At 64.5% G+C, this 16,609-nt stretch overlaps 1 protein-coding gene across 6 annotated transcripts; it reads right to left on the bottom strand.

Moving 5' to 3' along the window:
- Positions 1-7,791: 7,791 nt before the first annotated feature.
- On the bottom strand, positions 7,792-14,714 carry LOC118671901 (galectin 3 binding protein). 6 transcript variants are annotated; one of them, XM_036340969.1, is made up of 6 exons: positions 14,558-14,714; positions 13,783-13,854; positions 13,013-13,258; positions 12,380-12,511; positions 10,593-10,845; positions 7,792-9,266 (listed from the first exon to the last, which is right to left on the bottom strand). In XM_036340969.1, exons 2-6 carry the CDS (start codon positions 13,832-13,834, stop codon positions 8,141-8,143), a joined length of 1,809 nt encoding a protein of 602 aa, XP_036196862.1. In that variant the 5' UTR covers positions 13,835-13,854; positions 14,558-14,714; the 3' UTR covers positions 7,792-8,140. The 6 variants fall into 6 exon arrangements, with proteins under 6 accessions (XP_036196862.1, XP_036196865.1, XP_036196864.1 ...); XM_036340972.1 differs by having other exon boundaries at positions 13,013-13,204; XM_036340971.1 differs by having other exon boundaries at positions 13,783-13,893; positions 14,558-14,697.
- Positions 14,715-16,609: the final 1,895 nt, after the last annotated feature.

Below are 16,609 nucleotides of genomic sequence, written 5' to 3'. Positions count from 1 at the left end.
AGAATACCCGGCCACGGGGGCCGCTGTTCTGGACACAGCCCCACTGTGTGAGGTGGGAGGCCTGGTACTGGCAGGGGCAGCCACTCAGAGAGGGTCGGAGGCAGCGGGGGCTGAGCGCAGCCTTGCGGGGGTGGGGGGGCGGTCTGAAGGTGAGTGTCGGGGACGGAGACGGGGGGCTGAGGGCAGCCTTGGGGGGGGGCGGTCTGAAGGTGAGTGTCGGGGATGGAGACAGGGGGCTGAGCGCAGCCTTGCGGGGGGGGGGGGGCCGGTCTGAAGGTGAGTGTCGGGGATGGAGACGGGGGGCTGAGGGCAGCCTTGCGGGGGGTGGGGGGGCGGTCTGAAGGTGAGTGTCGGGGACGGAGACCGGCGGCAGCTGCTGGTGGTGACTCAGCGCCGGCAGAGTGATTAGAAACACGTGTCCCGGAGAGGCGCACTGCTCCCCGGAGCCGAGGGTTCTCGGGCCTCCTGGGAGTCACGGGGCGGGTGGGGGGGGGGCTCGGCCAGCGGCGGGCCCACAGGGACCCCTCGCTCACTGTCCGCACCTTGATGTGCTGCCGATTGCCCCTCGACTCTGGTCGTGTTCCCACTTGCGACATTAAAAGCCACTTAAAAAAAGTTTGTTTTTAAATTGATTTCAGAGAGGAAGCGAGAGGGAGAGGGAGAGGGAGAGAGAAACATCAATGATGAGAGAGAATCAGGGGCCGGCTGCTCCTGCACGCCCCCCCTGGGAACTGAGCCGGAAACCCGGGCCTGTGCCCTGACCGGGAATCGAGCTGTGACCTCCTGGTTCACAGGTGGACGCTCACCCATTGAGCCCCGCCGGCAGCCGGCAGCCGGGTAAAAAGCAACTTTTTATTATGAAAATGCCAAACAGTCACAGGGGAGGAGGGGGTGGGCTGGCCCTGCGTCCCGGTCCCCGCGGCCTCGGGAATGAGCGGCGCCGCTCTGTCCCAGCAGCACCCGCCCCTCGGGGGTGCGAGGACGCGGGTCCGGGCTCCTAAGTAAAGATGAAAGAGCATCTTCCCGGAAGGTCGACCTTCTCGTCTTCCCGGCGCATTTGGTTTTACGTGGTGGAATGAGCCTCGGACTTGTTTCTTCTCTTCAGGCACAACCGGCTGAGCGAGGCCTCCCTCTCCCCGCCCGCGGGCGCAGGGGCGATTGCCAGCCTCGCCCACCTGTGTCCCGTCCGGAAAACGGGTCCCTCTCGTAGCGCTGTCCAGAGGACCCGGTGGGAGGGCGCGTCACACACGCAGGCCCGGGGTGCTATTGGCTCCCGAGCCGGGATTCAAACCTGAGTCTGCCAGCTCCCCACCTCTACCTTTCCCACCAGCACACACCACGCCGCACGTCCCGGTGCCGGAGCCACGGCCGCCCGGAGCCACGGCCGCCAGGGACCTTTGCTTGGGATCTCCAAGGCCCCTCTGCCCTGACCACAGCCGTGGACGCCAGGGCTGGGGAGACGGCCGGTCCGGGGAAGCACTTTCTTCAGTAAGTCAAGGCCCCTGAGAAGGAGCAGCAAAGGGGCCTCCCAGCCAGCGGGAAGCGGGAAGGGGGTGAGCAGAGGCAGGTAAAGGCAGACCTTGTGCCTGGGGACAGGTTGGTGCCCTGGGTGACCCCCGCCTGGCCGTTGGGTGAGGGAACGGACGTCCAGATGAGCTGATATTCAAAGGATTCAGGGAATGTGGGTCACTTACGCACAAAAGGTCCCGCTGGACACCAGGAATGCGGGAGGTCCTCGCCATGCCTCCCGCCCCTCTCCCTCCCCGCGCCCCAGCTCAGCACCTCCTCTCCCTTTCCGACTCCCTCCCCAGCTTTCTCTGCATTCCTGGGTGCAGCCCTGCTCCACCCTGCCCGCCCTTTCAGCTCCAGCCCTCACCCAGGTCCTCCTTCTCAGGGTCACGGCCTGTGGGTGCAGGGATCAGGTGACTACCCTCACTCGGCTCCAAGGCTGTGTGTAGTCAGGGCCTGGGGTGGGGCGGACAGGCCTGCTCAGAGGGGCGTGGGCATGGACACCCGTCTGGAGGGAGTGTCCCCCACCAGGAGGCGTGTGGAGTGGGGGTGCGGTAGGCCCTCTATTGCCAGCTTGCTAGACCCTTCAGCCATGGGAGGAGGGAGCCGGGGTCTGGGCGGCTGGAGGGCCTGCCACGCCCCCTGGCACGGTGGCCACAGGCCAGGGGCTTCGGAGAGGTTTGGTCCGCCAGGAGGGTCCCCCGTGGGACCCCATGTCCCAGGCCTGTGAGCTCTCCAACCCCAAAGGGAGAAAGAACCCTATTCAAGACGATGTGGTCCGAACTCTCGCCTTGTCCACGACCGCGTCTCCTGGCAGCGGCGGCCGGCGGTGGCCACTGCAGGCTCGGACGTCGCCTGGAAGGCATGTCTGGGGCTGCGAGTCTCTCATCGGCTGCCAGAGAAAATATTTTTTGCAGGTTTCTTGTGAGCTGAACAGGAAAACACGAGGCCCAGCAGGATGCGTGGGGGAGGGAGGCCCAGCCCTCTCCAGGCGCCTGGAAGAGTCGGGATGACATCACCAGGCTCACGGGGACTGCAGGTCCAGCGGCCGAGAGGGGACCCAGTGAGCAGAGCGGTCAAGGGCGGACTGGCCTGAGCCTGGGGCAGGTCATGGGGTTGTTGGAAAAGCCATGCCCTGGAGAGGCAGACGAGAGGCCCCGGCGCGACGGCTACTCCCCGGGAGGACTGTGCTGGAGATGACTTCTCCAGGGGCCTGCATGGGCCCAGCTACAACACACAGACAAGAAAACCAGCAGAGCCGGTGAGGCGTCTGAGACCCAGGTGGAGTTTTGAAAGTTCAGATAAACAAAAAAGGAGAAAATGTAACCAATGCTCATACAGAGAGAACCGTGTTACTACATGGGCACCTGTCATCCATCTCTTCAAACACACACACGCACACGCACGCACACACACATGCACACACACACGCACACACACATGTACACACACACACACAGCAAGAAATACTATATGCACGGTTGCACAGCTGGCTTGTTTTTTAAGCCAAGAAGGGATCATGAACATCTTTCCGTGTCATTAACTCTCTCCTGCGACGCGGGTTGAGCATCTGCAGGGCATTCTGACGCGGGCTGCCCCCAGGAGGCAGGACCACCTTGCCAATGGCAGCTCCAGGCTTGATGGTCCTTACAGCTCCCAGCCCCACAGAGGAAGCAGGTGTCCTCAGCCGTTACTATGGCAAAACACTCGAGAAAGGCTCTGATTGGCCAGGCTTGGATCCTAAGCCCATCCTTGAGCCAATCACTGCAGGCAGAAGGATTGAGGGCTTTGATTGGCCAGGCCTGAGCCCCATGCCCATCCTGCAGCCAGGAGGAGGCTGAGGGGAGGGATGCGGCTGGGGTGGGGGGATGAGTGCCTACCTCCACCCGCCCCTTCAAAGGAACACCATGGGCCCGGCCAGTGTGGCTCAGTGGTTGGGCACTGACCCATGAACCAGGAGGTTGAGGTTGGATTCCTGGGTTACGCGCTTGATCCCCAGTAGGGGGTGTGCAGGATGCAGCTGATCGATGATTCTCTCTCATCACTGATGTTTCTATCGCTGCCTCTCCCTTCCTCTCTAAAATCAATAAAATTATTTTTTTCCTTGAAAAGGATCATCATGGGTCCCCTGCTAGGCAGATACCGAAGGACATTTTTTTAAAATTCAAGCACAACATATACACAGAGAAGGACACAGATCTCAAGGGTCCAGCTTGATAGACCCCTGCACAGGGGACACACATCCAGACGAGAAATGAAACATCACCAGCACCCAGTGTCCTTCCCAGGCTCCCCCATCCCCCGCCACTGGATCTCAGTCCTGCACTTCATCTGGCTTCTACTTTAGATCAGACCATCCCAAGCACACCCCAGCCTTTACAAAACCTGTCTGGTCACTTTTGCAAAGGTAATTATATTTATACTAGTGACCCGGTGCACGGATTCATGCACAGTGAAAGGAAATTGATTAGAAGGTGGCCAGCGGAGCGGGCCTGGGTGAGACGGGCCAGACACGCCCTGGAGACAACCTCCCGCGGTCCCTCCCCAGCGTCTGCAGAGTGAGCAGGGTCCCTCCAGCAGGCGGGGTCCCTGGCCTGGCCTGCGTGGATCGGGCAGAAACCGGCTCTCGGACATCCCCCGAGGGGTCCCGGAGTGCGAGAGAGCGCTCTGCACAGTTGCTGTCATACAGGGTGCGGAACGCAAACACACGTGTGCAGCAAACCAGATTCGGGGCCGATAGTACCCAGCAACAGCATAACCCATGGCCCAAGGTGGAATCGCGCGGCCCCACGAGGAATCAGGCTCCCTCCTCTCTGGTTTCAGGGTGTGTCACCTGAGAACTGCCGCTGCCAAGTCACTGCAGCTGGGCAGCTCCTGCGTTGAGCATCTGCCCCGTGGTCATAGCGACCTTTCCTCATCATAGGGACCGGTCGGACGGTGGGAGGGACACTTAGCAGATTAGCCTTTTATACGTACAGATGGACATCGCAGTCACTGCCGACAGTTTGTCTGCATTTACCTGCAGGGAGTGACCATCTTAGGAGAAAGGTGATGAGGCGGCAAGAATCTTATCTGTTGAAATCGCTCAACATCTGAGAATCAGGACCAACCATCCCCTTTGCTTCCTGAGGAGGCGATCCAGAGCAGAACCCGGAGCAGAACCTGGAGCAGAACTGAAGGACAGGCAAAATCAAAGGAAGGTTGTACTGCCGTTAGGATGGGACACACGTGCCAAACACCGCGCTCGTCAGCGTCAGTGCGTAAGGAAACCAAAGTCCGCGCTGATGCCGTGCAAATGCTCTGGGGGCTCTGGTCCTGGGGTCCCTGGTGAGATGTTTAAGCCATTCTTTTCTTTTCTTTTCTTTTCTTTTCTTTTCTTTTCTTTGTTTGTTTGAGTGTCGTTTATTGATTTCAGAGAGGAAGGGAGCGGGAGCAGGAGAGAGAAACATCAATGATGAGAGAGCATCATGGATTGGCTGCCTCCTGCCCGCCCCCGACTGAGGATCAAGCCCACAACCCGGGCCTGTGCCCGACAGGGAATCGGACCGTGACCTCCTGGTTCATGGGTGGATGTGCAACCACCGAACCGCCCGGGCCCAGCGCCCAGTGGGGAGGGGCTGGTGTTTTATTTGTAGTGAAAAGCAAACCCAACAGAGGCCGAAGCCAGAACACGAGCCCGTTTTCAGGAGAGACGGCGACCTTTTCTTCACGCTCCGTTTCTCAGGACGGGTGAGGCGTGACCCCCGCCCGGGGCCTGGCCTCGGACAGGACAGCGCTCCTGCCTCCTGGCTCTGAGGGACGGGCCAGGGGGCCCGCCCTGCGGGAGGGGGGCTCAGGGCGAGAGGCTGGGCACACACTATTTTTCTGAGGCCTCCTTTCCTCGTGCTCAGCAAAGCTGTGAGTGCCAAACCTCGGGGGCGGGGGGTGGGGGAGAGGGTGTGGACTTGTGAGAAGCTGACCTTGAACAAAGGCAGCAGGAGAGGCCGAGAGGCCGGGGAGGCTTTCACAGGAGGGGCCTGGGTTACTGCACGGAACACGCTGGTGGCATGGAAACACCCAGGCCCCTCTATCAGCACCTCCCCCACCCCCGCCCAGCTGCCCACGACAGCCCCACGGAGCCAGTGTTCCTGCCAAGGGCCCCCCATGCCGGCCTCCGGGGAAGAGGGACTTCCTTGCCTTTCTCCCCGTCTTCCTTCCACCAAAGCCACCCCTGGGCGGCGTGTGATGCGGGTTGTGGTTGGGCTTTGAAAACAGGCCCTGGCCGTGGGCTCAGCGTTAGAGCATCGGCCCGCAGACCGAAGGTCCCGAGCCTGCCGCCGAGGCATCGCCCTGGACCGGAATCGGACCCGGGACCCGAGTCCCCAGACTGAGCTCTAGCCACTGGGCTCGTCGGGTACATTATGAGAATGAGTACGCGGCTCGGTGGGCCCAGGCTGGGAGGGCTGGGAGGCGGACAGGCCCACGGGGGCTGCAGCGGGAGAAGGTGAGGGTCCAGGTGGCGCGTCTGAGGAGGGCCCTCTGGGGACGGTGCCCGGTGCTGTGCTTGGCAGGACACGTGACAGAAAGAGCTGCGGACTCCGGCCCAGCTGCCGGAGCGGGCGAGCCAGCCGGCTATTGGGAGTGACTTTCGCTCCCTCCCGGCCGCTCCCCGCTCCCAGGGGATGGATAGGAGGGAACCTCCCCCTCGTCCTCACTGTCGGGCTGTGATGGGGTGATGGGCTGTGACAGGGGCTGACGGTCCCTGGGTTCAGAAAAGGTCCTGGGGAAGTGGGGCCCACCGCCCTCGAACCCAGGGCTCTCCCTGCTTCCTCCTGTTGTTCGGGGCTGGTCCCCGCCCGCCCACAGCTGGTAGCTGTTACGCTGCCCTCAGAGGTTTACAAAGGCTGCTCTGCGTTCTCCCTCCTCTGCCAGCGCCCAGCCTTAAAGGGGCCCAGCCAGCTTCCCTGCCTGGGCCTCAGGGACCCTCTCCCTTGGGATTCTTCCCGGGTGTCCTGGTGTGGAGCGGGTGCCGGGATGGGACCGCCAGCGTCTGGACCACCCAGACTGCCGGGAGGGGGCTGGCCTCCTCGTCCCCCCCAGATGGGGCTTTCACCCCCTCCCCGGGCAAGCTCAGGGCAAGACCTACTTCTGGGGGACACCATGGCAAGGGAGTCACCGGCACCCGCTGTGCAGAGGCCACGCTGAGGCTCAGAGAGGTGCAGCCTTCTGCCTGAGGGCACACAGCACTGAGACAGGGTCGAACCCGGAGACGGCTCCCGTCTGTGGCCATTTGTGACGGCAGCCCCAGGACAGCAGCCCTGGCTGGTGTTGTTCAGTGGTTAGTGTCACCCCATGCACTGAAGGGTCTCGGGTTCGAGTCCCAGTCAAGGGCACATGCCTGGGTTGCAGGTTTGATCCCTGCCCGGTCAGGGTGGGTGTGGGAGGCAACCAGTCGTTGTGCCTCTCACATCAATGTTTCTCCCCCCCACACCCCCCTCTCTTCTCGTTCCCTCGCTCAAAAAATCAATGGGAAAAATATCCTGGGGTGCAGAATAGCAACCACCAAAAAAATAAGCCAAGAATGGCCAGCAAGTGGCTAAGGTGCCGGAGCTAGGGGCGGGGTGCGGTCTGCTGTTTCTGCAGGGCTGTGGGGAAGAGTGCGGGCGGGCGGGGGGGGGGGGGCATGGTTGCCATCCTGGCTGCCAGCGCCTGAACCTCCCTCCCATTGGGCGAGCCTTGAGCCGCCTCCCTTCCCGAGGCCAAAACAGTCCAGATGCTTGTTCTCTGAGGCCCTGGCCAAGAGCGGCCGGCCCAGATGCTCCCACCTGGACCCAGTGCCGCCATCCTCACTGGACATCCAGGCCCGGCCCTCCTGCCTTTGCCCGGATTCTGGGCCCGGCCGCCCAGTACCTTCTTGCTCCCCCCCCCCCCCCGCCCTCCCCCCGTCGACGGGTGGCTGCCTTGTTCCCGAGTTTTCGCTCTTACCAACGATGCTGGCGTGAGTCTGTGTCCCTCATCCCTGTGCACACGGTTAACAGGGGACAGGTTCCTGGAACTGCTGTCCCTCCCACCGGGGACACGCGCTGCTCCCCGGAACAGTCAGGTGGCCCCCACCGGAGCCCCCAGCGCGGCCCCACGGTGCCCATGACCCCAGTGTTAATACCCAGGCGGTGTGCGTTCACGTGCGATCGCCCGTGTCGCCCACTAGCCCGGGGCTTGGGGAGGACAGAGACTGGGTCTGCTTGTGCGCGGCACCCGGGGCCGGCACCCCCAGCGTCTGAGGCAGAATGGACGCCACACCCCTTCTGCGTGAACGAGCCGGCAGCACCGTGCAACTTTAATCATCCGAGACGAGACTGAGCGGGAAGGCGTGAGGAAGGCCCGGCGGCCATGAGGCCCAGTCTCCTCGCTTCCGGCCAGCGGGCAGCGGGGACTGGGGATTCTCGGCCTGGGGTGAGCCTCGCTGGAACCTTCCGGCGCTTTCTTTCAGCTCAGAGAGATCAGTGGGAGCAGGGGGACATCTGGAGGCCGGTGTGGGAGGCGGGAGGCGGCTGTTGCGGAGGGGAAGGAGCTGGGCTGTGCTCGCCCCTGGGGGAGGGGGGCGCCTCTGGGGGAGGGGGAGGGTGTGCCCCTGGGGGACGGCAGCCCCCGGCTAGTCCACCCCCGAGGAGTTGGTCAGGTAGAAGGGGCGGATGACCCCCCGGAAGCTGCTGAAGGAGCCTGCGGGGCAGGGGAAGAAGGAGGCCCTCCTGGAGCTGTTGGCGTTCAGGGCGCTGGGGATCTCGGCCTTCCCGCCCTCGAAGGCCGTGACGTCGGCCACGAAGCGGCCCCCGCAGAGCATCAGCGCTTTGTTCTCGTAGCCGATGGTGGGGTCGGAGGAGCCGGACTTGGAGAGGCCCAGGACGGGCATCTCGTCGGAGGAGCACGAGAACCCGTAGTTCCAGCAGCTCTGGACCGTGGGGAGGTAGGCGAGGGTCCAGGAGACGCGGCTGGTCCGGAAGAGGAAGCTGGGGTGCTGCGGCGTCTTGAAGTACCCCGTGGGCGCAGACGTAGGGCCGTAGCGGCCATAGCTGTCATACTGGTTGGGGTACGAGCCATAACGGTAGGGGTACGAGTCGTAAGAGCGGCGGGAGGACTCTCGGGAGCTCCTGGCCACGGCCCAGCTCCAGGTGGGCGAGGTGTAGAGCCGGGGCTGGTAGGCGTCCTGGCTGAGGTTCAGGCCGCGGAGCTGGGCCAGCAGCGGCAGGGGCACCGTGTGGAACTCCAGGGCCTGCAGGGTCTGCTCCTGGAACAGGGCGCGGTGGCTGCGGTACAGGCTCAGGTTGCTCTGCAGCTGGAAGAGGTCCTCGGGTGGGATCATGGGGAAGCGGACCTCCCGCACCAGGCCCTCCACGTCCCCGGGGGCGGCCCCCTTCTCCCGGCTCCAGGCGTCCAGGGCCGTCAGCAAGGCCAGCTCGCTGGGCACGGCCAGCTCGCTCCGGGAGAGCAGGGCGCGGAGCAGGGCCGTGGGGACGCGCGGCCAGGCCTCGGCCCCCGTCAGGGCCTCGAAGTTCCAGGCCAGGAACTGCACGCACAGCTCCTCCAGCGTGGGGTCCTGCATGGCCAGGGCGTAGGCGTGGAGGTCCAGGGCCGTCTGGAAGGACAGGTCCTCGGGCAGCAGGAAGGCGAAGAGGCCCGCGCAGTAGGCCTGCAGCTGCTGGGCCCCGAAGACAGAGGCCAGCTTGTGGAGGCACTTCACGTTGGGCAGGGACACGTCAATCCGCCGGGAATAGAAGTACCTGGAGGGGGCGGGGGGCTCAGCACCAGGAGCCGCCCCTTGCCCCGCAGGACGGCAGGTGTGCCCGGGATGGGTGCCGCCTCTCTTCTGGGTTTGCCACTGACCCACTGACCCCTGCGTGCGGCCATTGCAAGAGGTACCAGCCCCCATTCTCCCCCCGGTTTATCTCAGGTCGACCCACATTCCAACCTCGAGTTTGCTCAGAGCCCTGGGTACCGACAACGGGGTGGACCCGGGCCCGGTCGGCTGGGAGAGGCCCCACCACCTCCTGGTCTCCCCCTTCCATCGCCATCCCCATCCCCGGGGCCACCTTCCCCGCAGGTGGGCCGAGCTCGGCCTCGGCAGGGCCTCGGTGCCAGGACCTGTGGGCCACCCCGGGCACTGCCCCTTCCCCCGCAACGAGCCCCCCGCCCCGCACCCGGGGCCCAGCCAGTGGCGGTGACAGAGGGTGGGCCCGGCAGGATGGTTTTGTCGCCACCTCTTGCTTCTCATTTCAGCTGCGCAGTCCCCACCCAGCCCCGGGCTCCGCCTGCCCGAGTGGTGGGAGCGGTCACCATCGTCCCGGCCCTGCCAACACCCTGAAAGGCGTGGGGTGTCAGTGACCCGAGTAACCACGGCCGAGGGCTCAGCAGCGGAAGGGGTGTCTGCGGGCTGGCCCCATGGGGAGGGGTCTCCTGCGCCTCTTGGGGCCGGACACGCAGCCTCTGCCTTGGAGGCAGGAGAGAGACAGACAGACAGACAGGCAGGCAGAGAGCCCCGAGCGAGGCCGGAGGCTGCGGCACCGGCCTCCTCCTCAGACCGGCCTAGAAGCAAACCCGCCGGACGGGCAGGCTGGGAGCAGGCCTCCGCCTGTTAAACGCCACCTGGGTCCCGGCGTGTCCCTCTCGCCTGGGAGCGCAAGTCATAAGGGAGACGCGGCTTTCCTAGGGTTCTTCCAGCCCAGTTCCCACAGCCCCGCGGGGCCCCCTGGCGGTGGCGAGTGAGCACTCCCACAGGGCCGTGCCTGTGTGTGTGTGGTGCGTGTGCATGTGTGTGTGTGTGATGTCTCTGTGTGTGTGTGGTGCGTGTGCATGTGTGTGTGTGATGTCTCTGTGTGTGGTGTGTACGTGTGCATGTGGTGTGTGTGCATGTGTGTGTGATGTCTGTGTGTGATGTGTGTGTGTGTGCATGTGTGTGTGATGTCTGTGTGTGTGGTGTGTACGTGTGCATGTGGTGTGTGATGTGTGTGTGATGTGTGTGCGTGTGCATGTGTGTGATGTGTGTGCGCGTGCATGTGCATGTGTGTGTGCGTGTGCGCGCATGTGCCCAGCCGCCCCGGGACACCCACCTGATGAAGTCTGTGGCCACAGGCAGGCACTCGGCGTCCACCTCCATGGTGACCGTGCTGCCCGGCTCTGACCACAGGGCCTGGGCCTCGGGGTTGCTGGTCAGGATCAGGCTGTGGGCGCACAGGCTCAGCGGCTCGGCGCCGTCCGCCTTCACGGCCACGGTCAGGTCGCAGCCGCGCTGGCTGTCGAAGATCTGCGCGAGGGCCGCGGGCAGCGCCCCAGACAGGTCCAGCGTGTGGGCGCCGCCGGTTTCTAGGAGGGGCAGGGAGGGACCGCTCGCTGGCACAGCCAGCTCTGTGACCCGGAAGTACTTCTCCTCCCCGAGTCAGGTCCTCCCTTAAATTGCGGCCTCTGACCTGCCTTACTACTCAGTAAGGCTCCTGGGGCATGGACGTCTGCACGGAAGACGGGGTGCTGCTGCCTCAGTGGCCCCCATTCTCCCAGCCCACACCCCGGCTCAACTCACTGCTCCCCAAACCCCGAGGCCCCGTCCTTTAAAATTCCAACCCATCGATCAATTGACCACCCAGATGTTACCTTCTGACCCCAAGCTCCTCCTGTGACGGCCCCAAGCAGAGGGTCTCGGGTGACCCGTGTGAGGCCGGGGGGGGGGGGGGGGGGTCCTCGGCCGCCTCCTTCAGGGCCCGGGGCGGTCGCGGGATGCACCCCTCCCCCTCCCCCAGGCATCACTGGGAACTAACTTCACCTGCTCTTCCTTTGCCACAAACAGGTTTAGATCAATCCCCACACTCAAACCAGGTGGCTCAGCGCCCCTCCCCTTCCCACCCCAAATCTCAGAGCCTCCTGTGCGCGCCACTCAGCAAGGGGGGTCCCACCACAGGTCTTCCTGCCCCCCCCCCCCGCCCAGCCTGCTGCTCCCCTGTACCCCGCCCAGCCAGGTGTCCTGCACCCCCACTCCAGCCTGGGTGTTCCCCTGCACCCCGCCCAGCTGGTGTGGCTCAGTGGTTGAGTGTCGACCTATGAACCGGGAAGTCAAGGCACATGCTCAGGTTGCAGCCTCAAGCCCCAGTAGGGGGGCGTGCAGGAGGCAGCCGATCCGTGATTCTGTCTCATCATGATGTTTCTCTCTCTCTCCCTCTCCCTTCCTAAAATTAAAAAAAAGAGAGATGCCCCAGCCATGGCCGGTGTGGCTCAGTGGTTGGAGCGTCCTATGTACGGAAGGGTGGAGGGTTTGATCCCTGATCAGGTTGGGGGGTACAGGAGGCAACCAATGTTTCCCTCTCTATCTCTCTCTCTCCCTCCCTCCCTTCCTTTCTCTCTCAAAAAGAAAGAAAAGGAACCCCCAGGCCTCTCAGCCCCAGGATGGACCCTCAGCCCCAGGCCCCTCAGCCCAGGACGGTCAGCCCCAGGGCCCTCAGCCCCAGGCCCCTCAGCCCAGGATGGTCAGCCCCAGGCCCCTCAGCCCATGACGGTCAGCCCCAGGCCCCTCAGCCCAGGACGGTTAGCATGCGCCCGGGCGCCCGGGGCCTGTGTGACAGGCTGCACTGGGACCCACAGGAATGAAAGGCTGGCGCTTAGAGAGAAGCCTGCACTCTGCAGACCCCTGGGCGTGGGGCCGTGGCTCGGGGACAACCCCGGACAGTAGGACGGGCTGCCGTGCGCTCTGCAGGCTGTCCCGCCTCCGGGAGAGTGGGCATCACCTCGAACCCGCCCACGGGTGTGTGATGGGCTTGGAGGGCCTGGGAGCCGCATGACCAGGATCCTGGCCCAGGGCAGGATGCTCAGGGGCCCAGACTTTGGGGGGTCAGGTGGGGCAGCCACGCACCGTTGCTGCAGATGACGCCGGCATCCTGGTTGTGCCTGCACTTGCTCCTCAGCCAGCCCAGGGACGAGCAGTTGGCCAGCGAGGACTCTGTCCCCGAGCACTGCACTTCGTCCAGCATGATGGGGCCCGTTCCTGGGGGACAGCGAGGACAGACACTGGAGGGGCTGGGGCTCCCCGGGACGCCTGACGAAGAGCTGTAACCTCGCTGGCTCGGGGCGGGGGCGGGGAGGGCATCCCCAGCCCTGAGCGCGATACGTGCCCACGTGGGTCTTTACAGGGCTCCCCGTGGCTACTCGACTGCGGGCTCCCGCTTCTCTGTGCCGCCAGCTAGCCTTCCTCCCCGGCCCGCCCGCCCCGTGGACAGTGAGTTACTGGATCTCAGTTATTCCCTCTTAGGAGTCGCAGCCCCTGTGCGGGGAGGTCTTCCTGCTCAGCTTTCCTTCGGGTGAAGGAAGGTCAGACCCCGGGAGAGGGGCTGTGGCCGAGGCAGGGCCTTGGCTGAGCCCGTGAATGACGTGCCACGGGCAGGGGAGCAAGCACAGGCGGAGGGAGTGGGAGGCCCTCCCGTGTCCCAGGTGACGGCCGCCCCCCTCCCCCGGGGTGGGCTGCTAGGGAGCAGGCGACGCGGCCTACCTGGCCCAAAGGCGGCCCTGCCCAGGGCCTCGGTGGCGTTCTCAAACCCCAGGGCGCGGCAGACGACGCTGGCGTCCACCAGGTCCCACAGGTTGTCACACACGGTGCCCCACTGGCCTCCATAGAAGATCTCCACGCGGCCCTCGTTGGGGGCGTCCCCGTTGGCCAGCCGCATGTCACCATCTCTCACGCCTGCAGGGCTCCCGAGGGCACACAGGTCAGCGGGGCAGTGGGCAGCGGGCCGGGCTTTGGGGGCGGGGGGGCGGAAACAGGCTCAGCCCCGGCTGCAGCTGAGCGGCACAGGGCAGCTCTCAGTTGGGGTACTGCAGGCTTCTGTGGGGTCACCAGGGTGAGGAAAGTCCCCAGGCCTCGGGGTAAAGAGCCTGAGGCAGGCGCCAGGACTCTGCAAGTCCCCGCCCTTGTCCCCCCCACATCTGGCGGATCTGACGGCCCCTCCTGCACACCCCACCTTCCCCGCCCCCATCTGTCCCCTGGGAGCTGGAGGGAGTGGAGAATTCCTTGGTTTCCCCCCAGGTGAAGCCACACGACTTGGGACACCTGGACCTCAGTGAGAGAGGTGTCCTGAGCTGACCCTGTGACCTGAGCTGACCCATGACCTGAGCTGACCCGTGACCTGAGCTGACCCGTGACCTGAGCTGATCTTGGTTGACCCAGTGACCAGCACCGGTGGAGCGCTGCCTGGCCTCCCGCAGGCACTAAGCCTGCCCAGCCAGGGAGACACAGATGCGGGCCGCTGGGGCCCAGCTCACCTTGAGTCCCTGCGACCAGTAGCCACACCCAGAGGAGCCGGGGGAGGGCCATGGCGGCCTGGGAGCCTCGTCCTGCAGCGGAAGGAGGCGGAGTGAGGCAGCGAGTGAGCCCTGCGGGAGCAGGCGCAGCCTCCAGCCTTCCAGAGTGGAGGGCAGAGGGCGCCACGGGGGTCCCGCTCTGGAGCGGGGAGGGTGCTGGCGCCCCACGGCCCCTGGTCTCTTCCGAAAGACGAGCTCCAAGGACCTGCAGGCCTTGCCCGGATGAAGGGAGGCTGGGTGTCTCTGGGCAGCAAGGACAGAGGAAGAGCTCATCTCAGAAACCAGGCCCTGGGGGCTGTAGGCTGAGACAGGCGGGGAGGGCGGCGTGCAGGCCCAGGCAGGGAGAGGCCCAGGGCCTTGCTAGGGACCGGCTCCACCTCAGGAAACAGCCCTGCAGGAGTGGCCAGAGGTTGTGCAGACAGAACATTCCGTGAGCCCTGGGGGGAGGGGAGCCAGAGCAGGCTGAGGGGTGCATGGGGTGCACAGACATCCCGGCGGGCCCTGGGCAGCCAGGGAGGGCGGACAGGCTGCCCTGCCTCTCTGCAAGTTGGCAAGAGGGCTTGGTCCTCTGGGCAGGTGCAGGCCTGGGCGCGTGCGCAGGTCAGGGGCAGGAGGGGCTGCGTCCGAGCAGGCGGTGTCCACGGGACGCCCCGGGGAACCGGGAGCAGGTGATGACCCTGGGCTCGGGGGCGGGGGCGCCAACGGGAAGACGTGGCCCCTCAGATGCCACCCTTACCTGCCTGAGCGCCGCTGGTGGTCCTGGGCCCGCCTTCCTGCTGCAGGCCCTCTGCAGACTGCCCTTCGCCCGGACCCGAGGAGCAATGCTTCTGAACACCCCGCTAGTTTCGATTCCCAGAAACCACGTGACACGGGTTTTTTCTGGGGCTGGCTGCTCTCAGCCTCAGGGGGCCCTCTCCCACCCTCCCTCCCTCCCTCCCTCCCTCCCTCCCTCCCTCCGCTCTGCCTGTGGGTGGTGGTGAAGGCGGCCGCCCAAGGCAGTATCTGGGTGACTTGATAACCACAGAGGGTGAAAGGGAACAATCCTCACCCCGGCCCCTGGGGGCGGGGCGGGGAATGGCGGGAGCACGGGGGTGGGGTGGGGTGGGGGATGGGGAGTGGGGCGGGTCTGCATCAGAGCAGCAGGGCTCCTGCTCCAGCTAGCAGCTGGCACCTGGTGCTGGTGGAGACGCTCACAATCTCAAGTTGCTCCATCTTCAGCCCCAGGGTCCCAGGAAAACCTGCCCGTCACCAAAGCAGACGGGGTCTGCTCCCGGGCCTCACGCCCCTCCCCCCCGCCCCGGCCCCCATCAAGGGAACGTGGGACGACAGCGTGTGACGCAGCGCAGGCCCCAGGCTCCATCCTCGGCCCGGGTGTGACCGTGTGGACGGCGCTGCTGGGACAGGAAGCCACTGCTGACACGTGGGGAGCGCGCTGGGGGCTCTTGGGGGCGGGACCCTGGCTGGCCTGGAAGATACCCCACGTGCCCCACCCCGGCTCCCACACAAGGCAGGAAGGGGTTCGATAACCTGTAGCGAGGCGCTGCCGTAAACCTCGCACATGAACTGTTCTTTGTTAATCCTCACCCGAGGATATTTTTCCATTGGTTTTTAGGGCGCGTGGAAGAGAGAGGGAAAGACAGAAACATCGACATGAGAGAGACACATCAGTTGGTTGCCTCCTGCATGAGGGCCCGGGGCCAGGGAGGAGCCTGCAGCCAAGGTACGTGCCCTCAACTGGGAATCGAACCTGTGGCCCTTCAGTCTATGGCTGATGCTCTAACCACTGAGCCCACTGGGCAGGGCCCGAGGCGACTTCTAGCTTACTTTTTGCGCGCTGGCCACGGCAGCAGCAGACCACGCAGCCACAAGTCCCTACTGTGCAAGCCCGTGTATGAGGGCTGCCTTCTTGGTGCCTGGGACTCCATGTACAGTCCCTGCTCCAGGCCCCGCCTCTACCCCCGGGGCCCCCACTCTCCTGGAACTGCCCAGGCCACTGTGTCCCCCTCTCAGTCCTCGGACCCTCTCCAGGCCTTTTCATTGACCTCCCACAACACTGGACGTCGACCGACCCCTGGCTGTCCATCCGCTCGGGCTGCAGCAGGAAACAGCGGGCTCTAGCCTCAGATCCTTCGGGGGCTTTTAGAAAGGGGTACAGGCGCTCCCCTCTTGGGAGCAGAATCCCGCCTCCTCCTCCACACACACCTGCCTTTCTCTCTCCTGAGTGCCAGGGCCTCCTTTGCTCTCTGACTTGTGTCCTGAGCCCACGCAGCCCAGCTGGCTCACTCTACGCCCTCTGTAACTTTCTACATAAACGTTCTTTAAAAAATAAAAATTATTGATTTCAGAAAGAAACGAAGAGGGAGAGAGAAACATCAATGATGAGAGAGAATCATGGATCGGCTGCCTCCTGCACGCCCGACACTGGGATCGAGCCTGCAACCTGGGCCTGTGCCCTGACCAGGAATCGAATCCTGACCTCCTGGTTGATGCTCAACCACTGAGCCACACCCGCAGGGTTAAATGTTTTTTTATAATTTGAAAATAAGGGGGTGGGCTGTTTACAAAGTGTGGTACCTGGAGCTGTGACCCCTCGCAGGCCAGAGGGGGCAGGGGTGCAGAGAGTGCAGAGGGGTCCCAGATCGCCCACTCCCTCCGCCTCCCAGAGGCCGGAGGAGGAGGCTCCCTCAGGTCAGCCTCTGGGGACCCGGGCAGGGAGGGACAGGAGTGGTGTGAGCGACAAAAGGAAGAGAGGACCGGACCCTCCTGAGGTGCCGCCCCCCCCGCCCCG

Source organism: Myotis myotis, unplaced genomic scaffold, assembly GCF_014108235.1.
Source record: "Myotis myotis isolate mMyoMyo1 unplaced genomic scaffold, mMyoMyo1.p scaffold_m19_p_17, whole genome shotgun sequence".
NCBI classification, from domain to species: Eukaryota; Metazoa; Chordata; class Mammalia; order Chiroptera; family Vespertilionidae; genus Myotis; species Myotis myotis.
Note: the sequence above shows the minus strand (reverse complement) of the source record. Positions and strands in the feature narration are given on the sequence as shown.